The 14,892-nt window shown below is 36.7% G+C and overlaps 2 protein-coding genes across 2 annotated transcripts; one reads left to right on the forward strand and one right to left on the reverse strand.

Moving 5' to 3' along the window:
- Positions 1–2,743: 2,743 nt before the first annotated feature.
- Positions 2,744–5,833, forward strand: LOC109072918 (bone morphogenetic protein 2-B-like). Its single transcript, XM_042736034.1, has 5 exons — positions 2,744–2,912; positions 2,993–3,120; positions 3,869–3,985; positions 4,092–4,275; positions 5,362–5,833. The coding sequence occupies exons 1-5, from the start codon at positions 2,744–2,746 to the stop codon at positions 5,772–5,774; spliced, it is 1,011 nt and encodes a 336-aa protein (XP_042591968.1). The 3' UTR covers positions 5,775–5,833.
- Positions 5,834–6,720: 887 nt separating this feature from the next.
- Positions 6,721–14,622, reverse strand: LOC122139044. Its single transcript, XM_042734721.1, has 2 exons — positions 14,140–14,622; positions 6,721–13,103 (listed from the first exon to the last, which is right to left on the reverse strand). Exon 2 carries the CDS (start codon positions 12,997–12,999, stop codon positions 7,234–7,236), a length of 5,766 nt encoding a protein of 1,921 aa, XP_042590655.1. The 5' UTR covers positions 13,000–13,103; positions 14,140–14,622; the 3' UTR covers positions 6,721–7,233.
- Positions 14,623–14,892: the final 270 nt, after the last annotated feature.

Below are 14,892 nucleotides of genomic sequence, written 5' to 3' on the forward strand. Positions count from 1 at the left end.
TAGCATCACCATTGCACAGTTAGAAAACATGTAAATAACATCATAGGACAAAAGTTTATCCCAAACATGCTATATGCCATTTATTGAGTTATTCTCTCAATGATTTCTGAGTAATGGGACAAAACAGCCAACAAAACTAAAATAAAACTGTATGTGAAGTATTATCACTCAGTACATCAGATAAAAAAAATGTAAAAAAAACAATATTGTCAGATAGTATAAATATGTAGCTTTCATTCAGTAAATAAACTAATCCATGCCCTAGTATGGGTTCAAACTGATTTTCAACTTTAAAAATTAACTAAAGTATTTTAGTTTTTAGTTTTTTTTTTTTTTTCATTAAAATATCTAACATTCTTAAATAAAGATTTAAAGATTACAATTTACATTTAATGACAAAATTACAAAGTCAAAATTTTCTAAAATAAAATAATATAAAATAGTGACAGTGATAAAGAGAAAAAAAATATTTTCTCTTTGAATTAGGTTTACTGAACATTTTTTCTTTTTTTAAACATAAACTCATCTAATTTTGACAAAAAAGAAAAAAAAAAGAAAGCAAGACTTAATTCCTTAAGTAATTTTGCTTCTCAACTAAATATATTTTAATTTATGTAAGAATGTTTAGATATCTGTACTGTAAAACAAGTCATACTGAAAAATACTGACCAAGAAAAACATGCAGAGTCAGTAAATCTGGAGATTATAACTATATAAGATATATAAATCCCGCAATAATTTTGTTTTCTGGTGTAGCTAACTAAAAAAAAATAAACAAATAAATAAAAAAATACTTTAACATAAAATTATTTATTTGAAGAACTGAATTATCGGGATCTTTGCACAAATATAAATACAAGTAGCCAACTAAAGTAAATAACAAAAAATATGCTCAACAAAATCTGTTGTTTAACTCAGAGCAGGTGAAACACACAAAAAAAAGGACCTTCGGGATGAGGGCTGACTTTGAATTTGCCTGATATGAGAAATGTTTTCTTGATGGATAATATGAATACTATTTATTTATTTATATTTTTGCACTTCTTAAGTTCAACATACATTCAAATCTATGTAAAGTAGAGGTAAACATGTTTTTTGGGTGATTTTGTCAAAAGTAAAGAAAAAACTTAAACAAATGAAAGGCTGCATTTGTGTGAAATAATTTAGTGACCGTCTCTGATTAATGTCAAAGTTGAAATGCTTTTATTTTAAAAACAAATGACAGGTAAAGTGCCCAATACGTCAAAGGCTTTATGTAAATGAGGGTTATTCCATTTGAAGACAGACACAGATGGCGTACAGAAGACGTCTGCGTGAAGGGCAAACATGCTGAGGGTAACAGTGAGTAAATATTCATTTCCATTTGCGTCATAGTCATGTCATTGCGTTTACTTCTGTCACTATGAGAGGATCTGGCTGTGTAGAGATAACAGACAACAACCTGCTAAAACCAACACAGACTTACAGCAATATCTAACATTTGTCTCTTCATTGCTTTCGTTGTCTAATGACCTCTGAACCAGGGCCAACACTTTCTCATTTCAACAATATAAGTCCTAAAATAAAATATTCTGTATCACTATTAAATATCTACACTGGCTGATGTTTACAATAATTAAGTTTTTGAATGATTTTAAAAGAAGCCTCTAATGTTCATCAATGCTGCATTTATCTGATCTAAATAAAATAAAACAGCAATATTGTGAAATTTTATTACAATTTACAATAACTGTTTTGTTTTTCTATGTAAATATGTTTAAAATTTAATTTATTCCTGTAATGTCAAAGCAGAATTTTCAGCACCCATTAATATCAATTATTTCATTTAATTTCAGAGTTACAAATGACTGCTTTTACCATATTTTTGATCAAATAAATGCAGACTTGGTGAGTATAACATACTTCTTTATATATGCAGAAAACTAAAACCATAAAAAATTGAGTTGCTTGAAATATAATAAGCATAAACTGAAAAAGAATAGTACATATATATATATATATATAGCTATATATATATTTTTTTTTTTTTTTACTTTTTTTTTTACTTTTTTTTTTACATTTTTCATTTTCATTAAGGTTAACTTGATGTACTATGTTGCGATGTATATATACAAACCACTGATACAAATAACACAAAAATAGGAAAATTATGAAGATATTAATAAAAACTACAGTATTATCTGTATAATGATAACATTACACTTCAAGACACACAGTATAACCACACACACACAAACGTATCCATGGACTTATTCATTAATAAAAGTGAAGATGCATAAGCAAAAATTGCTATTATCTAAAATTGCAAAAGGTGTGCTTCTTTTACTAACTAATTAATTGAATAAACACAGTGTCAGAGGAAAATAAATTCTATTCAAAGGTAGCCTTGATGATGCATGTGCACGATTAATTAATAAGATGCAGACAGTTTATTTAACTTTAGTCACGGTGTTTGTCTTGAAAGGCTGTCTGTTCACTCTTATCAGTGCAGGGTGAGCATACAAAGCCCTGTGTAAATCTCGGTGTAAATTTGTAGTTGCTTTGAATGCACTGTCTCAGCAGTCCATCTCAACTGCATCTCAGCAGCAGCAGCAAATTCACACGATTAGGGAATATTCAACATCGCTCAGAAATGAAGCTACTGAGCATTTATTTCTTTGGGATTTTTGCGAGGTCGTTGCTTGTGTCCTCCGATGACATTTCAAGCTCAGCAGATGTGCCAAAGATAACAAATGCAATTAAGATGCATAACTGGAATAAAATATTCCAGATCAAAGATCTGACCCGCAGCGTTCAGACGCAGAGGCAGGCGCCTCGGTTCATGATGGAGTTGTATGATGCTGTTGCGGACTCGAGCGGTACGCTGAAAAACACGAAAGTTCTGGAAGGAAATATTGTTAGAAGTTTCAAAGGTGCGTAAATTGAATTGGTGCAATGCAAGATGGTGCACTGGACGTTTAGATGTAATGCAGAGGCGTTTGTTTTCTGATAGGACAGTCCAGCGGCTCGTATCACTTCTTCAATCTGACATCATTCAGACCGGACGAGCGCGTCATCAGAGCAGAATTCCGATGGTTTCGTCATCAACAGCCTTTTAATGGACGTCATCATTTTTACAAGGTAAGCTGTGCATTTGGGCACTTTAAAAGTCGATTTAAGTCATTTAAGTGGATGTAGGTGTGTTAGTGCTTAATGTAAGTGTGCTGCTGAATGTAAAGTGACGGTTCCTTGTACGGAAAGACACCACAGGTTGCCTAAATAGGGAAAATGTAAAAAAAAAAAAAAAAGTACAGGTAAAAAATGTATACGTATATTTTTTCCCCCAATTGATTGATTGCATTAAGAACTGCAAACATTGTATTACTGTAGGCTATATTACTTATTACTACTATTTTACACTACTATATTAGGATGTTTTGGGGGATATATGTAATATGTAAAATAAAGTTATATTGGCAATGTTCTGTTATTGTTCATTTCAGTGATGATGCTGAGAAAGTGCTCAAGTTGCCTACACTTGCTACACTGAGAAAAAATGTTTTGATGAATATATATATATATATATATATATATATATATATATATATATATATATATATATATATATATATATATATATATATATATAGCTAAAATAAATTGTTTGCAACCACTTACCTTAAAAAATTAGTATATTTTTTTTTCAGTTTATGGATAATACTGTACCTCAGATTTCTGTCTGGCAGAAATATGTTCGCTGTCTAACTTGTAAAATACTTTTTCTGGATACTGAATATTTTGAAACTCTGTATATGTAAACACAATAAGGAATATAATTGCGACTGTGTGTGTAAAAATGTAATTAATATTGCAAAATGTGTTGTTTTAGGTTGACCTGTATGAAGTGCTGGAGAGCAGACCTAAACCTTGGCGAGGAAACTTGATAAGCTCAAGGTTATTACCCATCTACACTACAGGATGGGAGGTCTTCAACATCACACAAATGGTAAAAAAAAAGATATATATATATTTATATATCACTGCGTAGAAGAAAATAATGTGTATTCACTTTGCTTGTGCCACTCTCTCAATAACTTCTAAATTATTGACAGGTGACCAAATGGATTCTTAACAGCGGTACAAATAATGGTATCCTGGTCGTGACTGCTTTACCTTCAGGTGACTGGTTTGAGTCCAGCATTCAGATGAAGCGGCAGTCAGACGAAACAAATGCATATTTGGTTATATATTCAGATGATGGACGAAAGCAAGACCAACACCCACCTTTTTACACAGGTAATTAAAACAAACTGAAATTATCCAGGCACGAGTATAATTTATGGGTGTTTTCTAGACTATGGGCACTTTTGGCCCTGTGGGCTTTCAGAAAATAAACACTTTTTTTACACTTTTTTTTTTTTATGGACATACATGCATCACAGGTAAGGTCTGTCATTTATTTTTTAACGTTTATTTAAAAAGCCACAAACATTTTCAGTGTTACTTTACAAATGCATTTCCATTACATCTTAAATAGCACTGGAAATGTGTTGAAATGGAATATTTAATATTTTAAGACTGAAAGAATAGGTCTGCGACAAGGTTAAAATAATACAATAAAAGGCATTTTACAAGTTGCAAAAATAAATGATTAAGGCCTGGTAAAAAAAAATAATAATAAAATAATAATAAATAAATAAATAAATAAATTCCAGGAGATTTACAATGTGACCTTCATGTAACAAAAAGAAAAAGTGTTGAAATCAATTTAGGTAAAAAAGAAAAAAAAAAGAAAAAGAAAATCGACCCTAGTGACAAAAAAGTACTTGAAGTTGAAAATAGATATTTTAATGCATTATAATGCATTATTATTATGCATACTGTACATAGTAGCTGAAATGTATTACTGTTAAACGCACACGCACACACACACAAACACGTTTGTTTCTGTGAATTGTGAGAACTTTCCATAGACTTTTATTACTTTTATACTGACCAAACAATATCCTAAACCTACCCCTTACAGAAAACCTGTTTGCATTGTTACACTTTCAGATAAACATCATTTACTATTATATATATATATATATATATATATATATATATATATATATATATATATATATATATATATATATATATATATATATATATATATATAGTAAATCCTGAAATTTGTGACACTGTGGGGGACCGGCCTGCAAATATATATATATATATATATATTGTATATAATTTATTTATTATTATTTATTTTTTTTTTTTTTTGCAGGCTGGTCCCCACGATGTCACAAATTTCAGGTTTTAATATCAATGTGGGGCCATTTGGAAGCGTAGATTTTATGTTTAAAAGTTATGATGCCATTGTTAACTCTCTTTTAGGACAAAATATCACCACATCCCTTAAACTCCTCAAGCCTACAGCAAGTTTAGTGAAGTCAACAATGCGCAATCGCAGGAGTCTGCGTGCATTAACCTCTACTTGCCAGAGAACAAATCTCTATGTAGACTTCACTAAAATCGGCTGGTCGGGGTGGATAATATCTCCCAGAGGTTATAACGCATACAGTTGCGCGGGCTCCTGTCCGTTTCCACTGAGTGAAGGTCTACGGGCTACGAATCATGCTACTGTGAGATCCATCATGAACACACTGAAACTATCACAGGAGGCGGGAAGACCCTGCTGTGTGCCAGATGTGCTTCACCCCATCAGTCTCCTGTACTTCGATGACGAGGAAAACGTTGTTCTGAAACAGTACGACGACATGGTTGCTGGCAGTTGTGGCTGCCATTAAAATACAGAATGACAAGAGGTAAAATTATCTGTTGATATGTAATGTCATTTATTTAAAAGCATCACTTCAAATGTAAATTAAGATAGCATTAACATTAGTTGATATTTGTATGGGTATTTGTATGTCTAAATCAAATTAAAGATGTTTCATGCAACCAGATATGATAATATCTTTTATAAGTATAAAACAGATTATCATTACTTTGAGTGGAAGATGTCTTTTCAGGCTTGAAAACTTCATATTGAAGCTCCACCCTGGAGTTCAGACACCACAAATCTACAAAACATTACTTTTTTTTTTTTCATGCCAATTTGACAATTCAACATCTTGTTATGTTAAAAGTAAGTCATAATTAGAAAGACGTGCATATTGTCAGACAAGCTTGACCCTGATGAGTCATTCTGAGTTCCTTTAGCATCTGAAAATGTTACTATATAAACATTATCCAAAAATGTATTTCATGACAAATACTACATAATGTTGCAACCCAACTTCAGAGTTGTTTTAGCAGGTCATAAGATGCTTGCAGAACTCCTATTCACCACTTGGTGGAGGCAGAATGGCATTGTAATGGCTAAGTGGGATGTAGTCTGGTGCATTTTGCAGACAAAGATGGCTAAAGCTGACTGAAATCATCAAAGTATTTGGTTAAAACAATGAGTGAAAGTGAGGAAGAACTGATTTTCCAAGGTTCTCCAGGTTAGTGGCATCAAGTGTTTTGCTTGAGGCACTTAATAACAACATGTTAAGAAGATATTAATGTGCTGGATTTGCAGCTTTGTTAGCAGGTTGGTGCCATAGAGTGTCAATCAGATAATCTGTCAGAATAATCTGCAACGAGGACTACACTTTATGCTGCAAGTCAGAAAGTCTGGCTTTCCCAAGACTAAGCAACATGTGATTCTTCTTCAGATAAAAGGCAGTGCAATCATAATTGAACAATTGCTCATTGATGATGCTTTTATTGGAATGGTTCTTTTCTGAAGCAACAATCCATTTAAATAAACTAATTCATTCCAAAATGCACCCAGAATGCAATCAGCATTTGGCAAATATACCATTTTAAGCATATAAAACACCTATGTTGATCTCTTCATTTTTACAATACTTTTCTGCTGTGAAAAATACTGTGGACTAAATACTTCCAAAACTCAAAAACAAGATGTATCAAAATAATCTCCTTCTGATTTTTTATGAAAGCAAAACTACTTTCAGTTAGGCAAATCTCAACTCCCTGTTACAAACAGACAAGTGCTTTTAACGGTAATAGAACTAAGCCTTACTTTAATAAGAATTAAACATGTACAATCCACGTCTTGTGCACTATAAACAAAGAATAGCATACATACTAGAAACACTTTCCCATGGCACACCAGACTGAAAACAAACAACACAAATCCCTGATTTCAGTCACATTCAAACTCTGGACGAACATCCACTGCTTCATTCTGGATGTTTTTCATCTCACACTATCAATTTCCTCTTCGGGTGTATGTTCTTGTGATATATACACAGGATCAGAGTAAGGATTTACCTCTTCATTATGCATTTTATAAAAGGTTTCCTGCATCAGTTTCCTGCTAGGTTCAAAGTTTTCCGGGTCATCAGGAGGAATCATAGATCCTCCAGTCCTCACAACAGATTTCTGTGATGGTAGGGGCACTGGAACAAAGCCATGATACAGCATAAGTGATGGTGTGTTCATCATCTCCAATGGTGGAGCTTGTCGCACAGCAGCATTGGGAGATTGTACTGGAAGTTGCACGTAACTTTTTGTTTCCGGGTCAAAGAACGTTTTCGCTTTGACCTGTACAGGCATATCCACCAGAAAGTATTCTCCAGAGTCGGGGTCCTGTAAAAGCTTCCTTTGGGTGATCGGGAAGGACTGTGTTACAAGATTAGTGGCTGGTGCATAAGTATGTTCAATGCTGTTGTGGCGCAATGGTAATCCTTTTTGAGTAGAGTATTGTGATCCTTCTGTCGAATGAACGTCAACACCAGTTTTCCCAGTGCTGCTCGACATGTTTTCACGCTTAACCCTTAAAAATCTATCTAGACTTTGAGTCCTACGTTCCAGTTTCTTGGGCAAGTATTTCTCATTGCTTCGGCCCAGTCTGTCACTGCTTATTTGGCCATTCTCCAAATGATCCCCATGGTTTGATGTGCCTTTTTGTTGTTTCTCACTGCAATGGGTCTTTGAGTCACCAGTATCTTTGCCCTTGGTTGCATGTGGCACTTTTTTACTAGGATCATTCTCTTCTACGTTTTGGCTCTTGTGACCACTATGGCGTCTAGCATGCTTCTCACTTCTTTGAGCTTTGTGCTCAAGCGTGTCTTCGAGATGTTTGCTTTGCTTATTGCTGATTCTGTCACTGCTAAGCGACCTATGTTCTGATCGGTCATGTACTTTGTCAGTGTTGTGGTGCCTCCTCTCAGCCTTGTGAGTGACGCTTTTGTCACCTTTATGCTCAGATTTGCTTTTAGCTTCAGCTTTTTGTATCCTCCGTGTGGTGAGCTTCATGGCTCGGCGTAGAGCCTTTTCAGTTTTTGGAGGTACAACAGGTGGCTTGTTCTGACCCTGACCATCGTTTGCACTGCTGGCTGAAGCAGATCTCTCGCTGGGTGCCTTGGATCCCTCCGCATCCTCTGTTGGTGCATTGCTAAAGATGTTCTCCTCCATCATATCCCCTTTGCTTGTTTCATAGCCATCAATTCCCTCAGATAGAGTGCTCACAGCAGAGCATCCCTCCTCCTCCTCAGACACAGAGGCACTTCCAACCGACAGCTTTCCGTCCTTGACTGTGACCAGGTGAGTTGCCGGAAGGGACAAGAATTGCATTGCTGGTTGGTTTGGTTGAGGGCTCTTGACTGATACAGCAGGCATATCAACTTGAGTATGATCTTTAAAGAAGTCCAGCTCTTCCTCATCTTTATCAGATCTATTCAAGCAGCTGTCTTGTTGATCCTTGGATGAAGTATGACTGTGTGGTATTTGTGTTAAGTTTCTAGCTGACTCAATCAAACTGTGCACCCATCCCCTCTTGTCCACATCACTAGGTGGAGAAACTACCCTGTCAGAGACATCTGACTCACTTTCATGGTTGCTTAATGAGCAAGAATCTATTGATGGTTTCTGTAAAGTCTCCTTCACCTTTTCATCTACTTTTTCTTTCATGTTGCAGACTTCTGCATTCCTTAACATCTCTTCTGGTTGTGCCCTCTGTTCGGATTCGTGCAATAGAGAGGGTTCACTTGAATTTGAAGAGTGACTGATGTGATGTGTTTGTTTACCATTTAACGAGGATACGGAGTGAGACTGCCCAAGGATATCATATACTGTGATACTGTCCTTTCTGACTTTATCAGGTTTGAAAGACTCTGAGGACAGTGTTTCAGAGAGTTCCTCCTCAAGTTCATCTACCGTTTTGACTCTTTCTGAGCTTGACAGTCCAAAAAGTCCACTTAAGAAGTCTTTCACATAGACTTTTGGGCTTTTGGATTTGTTTTGCCTGTCAGCACCTTCTTCCTTCTCATTTGTTTTTACCTTGTCTTGCATTCCTTCATTTATGTTGTTTGTGAGATCGCCTACAGCCTTTTGGAAGTCTTGGGTGACTTGGCTGTGTTTCCTCTGTGAACTAAAATGTTCCTTGCCTCTTTCTGATTCTTTTGAAGAGCTGTTGGATATTCTTTCACTCTCTGAATCCATCTCATTGTAGATAATGGAATAAGTGCCACTTTCAGCATCACTGACTGTGAGTTTTGGTGGAACAAATTTGTCTTTTATTTTGTCTTTTGGGGCCTTTTCATTGGGTCTCTCTTCCATAGACTTTTCAGAACATGTACCTTCAACAGGCAGACCTTTCTGAACATCCTTGCGGTTCACCTTAATTTCTTTGTCATACTTCTCTTTCAGAGCTGATACATTTCCTCTCACTGGGCCTCGATTCTTTGTTTGACTTGACTGAACTTTGCTTATTTCCCTACTTTCCATTATCTCAGTTTTGCCTGTAGTGTCACCTTCTCTTTTAAAGTCCAAATTACCTTCTGTCTTTTCACCTACTCTGTCATTACTCTGAGAATTACTTCTCCCTCTTCTTGGGGGTATCTCAGGTTTATAGGAACTGCCCTTTGTGTCAACACCCAACTCTTCCTCATACTGTCCCACACTACGAATATCTCTACTTTCCAAAATATCTCCCATGTTTGAGCATTTCATTGCATGACTTATATTTTTATTCATTAACTCTGTCTTTTGGTGTATTTTATCACCCTTACTGATATTATTTGTGTTGGTTTCATGATGGTCTAGGCACAGTCTGTCTCTCTCTTTATATTTTATAGGTTCTGCATGCTGGCACTGCCCATTAGATGCTTCCTGCTTACAGGGCCTGGCTAATTTTACCTCAGGCACATGACTTTCACCATGTTTGGCCATGTCTTCTGACTTTGTTTGCACAGTCTGCCAATTGGTTTTAAAAGCTGATGCAGTATTCTGACCTTTGCCATCTTTTGTACTTATCCCCCTTTCATTCAGCATAAACATACTAGGTAGTTGGTCCTCTCCACTGGTGGGTAAATCAAGATCATCTTGAGGTTTTTCACAACCACGTGCATTATTTTTCAAATTTCTTTGCTCTCGTTCAGCAATTACTTCCTCTAAAGCCATTTTGGCCAAGTCATACTTATCTATAACAACATTATCTCTCTTTAAGTGTGCAGTTGTCTTATTTGGCACAGGTTCCATTGATGCAAACAGTGCTCTCTTTGCAGAAGTGTTTCCTTTTACTGAGAAAGTTCCATCTTTTACTTTTTGATCTCTTCGACTTTCCAACCCATTCTTTGATGTAATACTACTCTGTTCTTTAGCTGTGGTTGCCTCTCCACTTACATGAACATTTTCTTTCAATAGTGGTCCATCCACTGTTGTTTGAACTAGTCCTTTATTTTTACGTATTCCTTCATTATGCTCCTCTTGTCTTATCTCTGTCGTTTTTGTATTTTTGGAATGCCTGGACCACTCATCATTAACATTTTCATTTTTTATATCCATCAGCTGTTTTTTGGCATTAGAACTATCATCATGATCTTTATCATCATCTGTACTTACAAATCTCTGACTTTTAATGTAGTTGTTCTGTCGTGCAGAAAATGCATGCTTTGTTCCTGCCTCCTTTCTGTTGGGTTCTTTATCTTTAACAGGGCTTTTCTGTGTACTGACTGTTCCTCTAGTTTTCAACCTGTCCTTAATTTGATTTGTGCCATCACTAATGGCTTGTTCTTCCAGTTTTGTTAAACCTACACCTGGGCTTTTTCCAGATTTGTTTTCAATAGTCATTTCACTATTTAAACCTTCAGTGGGCTTTTTGGCATTTAGCATTGACTCTAAGGTATCATTTTTGTTTCGCAACTCTACACCTTTCAACAATTTACTTGGATCATTATGCTTTGTGTCATGATCTTTGCTGGCTTTTTCTGTGGAAACCTGAGAGCTGGCATCAACCACAGTTTGAGCATTTGCTCTGATCTCCTCAGGACTAGCTTTCTGGTAAAGTTGTAATGATGGGTATTTTGCCTTGTCAGTTCCAGGGCTCCTGTTTGATTTTAATTTTCCAGATTGAAGCAGACTCAGTGCCAAAAAGTCATCTGGCATTCCACCATTTGCAGGAGAGCCAGTTTGTGTATCTCCAGTTTCCAACAAGGGACTCATTTGAGAGATAATGGCTTTGTGATGACCAGGTGAAATTGTTTTAGCTTCTGAATTCTCTGGTATTTCAAGCACATCTTTTGACACTTCAAGCTGGGGGGACTCTTTACATTGATTTGTAGCATCCAAACCTTTAAACTTAGGTGGACTGTACATGGCCTTAACCCGTTTTCTGTTGTCCTTGAGATTGAACAACAAGCTTGATGCTATGGATTTGTACCCTTCTCTCTTAATCTCAGGCGAGGGATGCAGTTCTCTCTCAGAGAGCACTGGGATCTCCAGGGCAGTGGGCGAGAGCACAGTTTGCAGTATCTCTGAAGTTCCTGTCCCATGTCTGGAGGGTATCACTGGTGTCAACAGCTGTGAAATACTGAAAGGAGTTGAACTGGTGGAGGTCTGGTCCTCTGTTGTTTTGACCTCTTTTTTAAATGCCTGTGCACTCCCTTCTCTAGCGTTTGTCTTTTCACAGGCCGGTAAATTGATGGAATGCCCCACAGGAGCAGCACTTTTTGCTCTACTTTGGCTTTTTCGCCAGGGAACGCAAGCTTCCACTCTTTCTGAATTACATCTCTGTTCAGCAACAAGTGGAGGAGCTTTTGTAGGAATATTATGTTGGATGTGCCCGGTCTCTTTTGGGTGTACATTAGGTGCTGCCGTTTGTACAGAAGCAAGTTGTGGTTTAAGTGGATGAGTCTCACTTTGTTTTGGACACATTTCAACATCTTTTTCAACTGATGGGGGAACACTTAATTTATAGTGTCCATGTGCCGCAGTTAATTCTTTGTAAAGAGGTGAGTCATACCATTCAGGTGGCCTGTTGCTCAACACTATCTCCGAAATTTGCTCCTGCCCCATTGAGAATTTATTAAAATCCCCCCATGACAAAAACGGGCTGAATTCGCTGTGGAGGAAGAAGTTTATGCAGTTCAGTTTTCTCAGTTTGTTGTTTTTGCTTTGTTTACTTTTAGAAGTTTTTCCCGGGGGATTCGAAGCAACCTTGCTTGATTTTTTGGCAGACCCTTTCTCATCTGATTTAAGATGATTTTTGGCTGGGGAAAGATGTTCCGCTGTTAAACTCTGATAATCTGAAGAAAACTCAGAGAGCTCCCTTTGGATGCTGAGTAGAGCAGATTTGTCCCATGAATCACCATTTGTCATCTTGCTGCTCTCACCATTCTTTTTGGCTGCAAACGCTGCAAAAAGCAATGAGTCTTTGGATGACTTATTTGATCTACTCAATGGATCATTCGCTCCATTAAGGGGGTAAGAATTAAGTTTTTTGACAGCAGAAACTGAGCTCTGCTGAGTCTTTTTTGAGACGTCCTCCGCCATTGGCTTGTGGCAGCTGACTAGAGAGGGGGAAAACTCTGAGTCATTGTAGATTGCTTCATCTCCAATGCACAGACTCTTAAAAGCTCGATCCGTCAGGCTCATGACCTCACGGTCTATTTCATCCATAAAGCTATCAAGATAGCGGAGGTGCTGCATGCTTGACCTTTGGCGCTTCTCTTGGTTGCTCATGATGGATGCGTTTTCCCAATTCCTTCAGTCTGACGAAGAATTGACCTGGCTTGACACTTCTTGCATTGTCAACACCACATATTGGAGATTACATTGTGATTTCCCTGCAGAAAAAAAAATGACAGAAATTATATCAGTTTTTGGACTGTTAAAAATCATATTTTAAAACTACTAACTTTTATATTAAAGATGAAACTGTTATTGTTTTGACCTCAGAGGTGGTTGGTAATCCTGCCTGTGACTATGTACAGTAAAGAAAGATACACCATGCCAAACACCAACTATTTTTAGAAGAAGGCAGATGTCTCTGTGCCCTTTCACATACACAGGCCACCTGCATAACCCTTGGAAGTCATTTAGTAACACAAAGGGATTTTCAAACCGTGCAGACTATACTTTTCAGTGTGTCCTGTTCAACAGATCTGCATTTTAAAACTAAATACTTCTAAGCCTAAAATGTCAACATTGTTGAACTTCCTTAAACAAGCTATCCAACATTTTTTTTCAGCATTATTTGCACTACAGAGAACACAAATGAGTCATCATTCAGTTGTTTCATTGCAGCTGCTGCTCTGTGTGGTTGATCCGGGAATAACTCATTAACCCATATTTATCCTTTGACCTAAATCCATTAACCAGCACTCATCACTGCTTCTGTCTGTCATGGAAAGGGAATGTGCCTTAAAATACTACAATATGGCATTATTAGACATTTTTGTGTAACACAGAGAGCTCAAATGCTGACCCAGAACAAATATTGAGATATATTTGTGAGCTTCTAAAAGCATGCACTAAGTGGCCAAGATGATTTGGACAGCACAACATTTTTCCACCAACCATAATTCCATATCAACTTGCAGTCGGGGTTATTTCCCCACATGTGTTATTTTATTTATGGGAAACGAAGATCTACAGCACAGCGATAAGGCCCTCAAGGAAAGTTCTTCAAAATAACAGGCTGTTCAGCATAAAATTATGAAAATGTCAAAGATCAGTTGCTCTCAACGGATCTTAGCTGTTTATTATTAAAAGGAAAATATCGTTTACACTAAGAAAATTTCAAACAGAGCTTTTGTCAGGAAATATACCACATTAATTTGACAGTAAGAGATTAAAAGCCAGTCAAAGTTTATTTCTTACCTTTTTTTGAAGTTCTGTAGTTCATCCTTGGACAAATCCACTCACTAAATAATTATTAAAAAGACACAAACGAATCCTTAAAGGTAAATTTCATACCAGCCACCAAGTGAAGTCAGACTTTCCTTTTACTCCATACAAGTACACTATAAAAATGCTCTTTGCTGAACACAGACTGAAGCTCATGGTAGAAATCCATGTTCAAGTAAGCGCTTGAAAGACTGAAGGAGAAGGAACCGAACACACCCCACCGAAATAGTTGCCAGTAAGGCCAGAGCTGTAACACAGGAAGCGCAAATATCTGAGCGACTTTGGTGTCGAGTGTGCGACAGATGAAATGCAAATGGTCAACTGCTATTTTGGTGCCAGTAGCATGAGTACCATAGTTGTCTATACCTCTCCAATCCTACAGAATCGACAACATTTCACATTAACACAGCCATGCTGGACACATGGGATGTTGTTGTACGGTGGCTGGGGTGAGTATTCACCCCAGAGTCATTTGTCTCACAAACAGCGGAGGCAAATATAGCACCTTGCGTCACCCCACCTCAGTGTCACCAAACTCAAAGTGTAGAATGAGTGGCTAAAGGAGTCTGATTACCAGGACAGTTTAAGCAGATCCTGCTTGTGTCTTTCTAGTATTTCTGCCTCCAGCCGGTCAGACTGAAAGAGGAAAACATCCATGCTTAGTTTTTGTTTTATTTTTAATTATTATTCAAAAAGTAGAAGCTGGATGTTCCTGGACGTTGGAGA

This window comes from Cyprinus carpio, chromosome B12 (assembly GCF_018340385.1).
Source record: "Cyprinus carpio isolate SPL01 chromosome B12, ASM1834038v1, whole genome shotgun sequence".
NCBI lineage: Eukaryota > Metazoa > Chordata > Actinopteri > Cypriniformes > Cyprinidae > Cyprinus > Cyprinus carpio.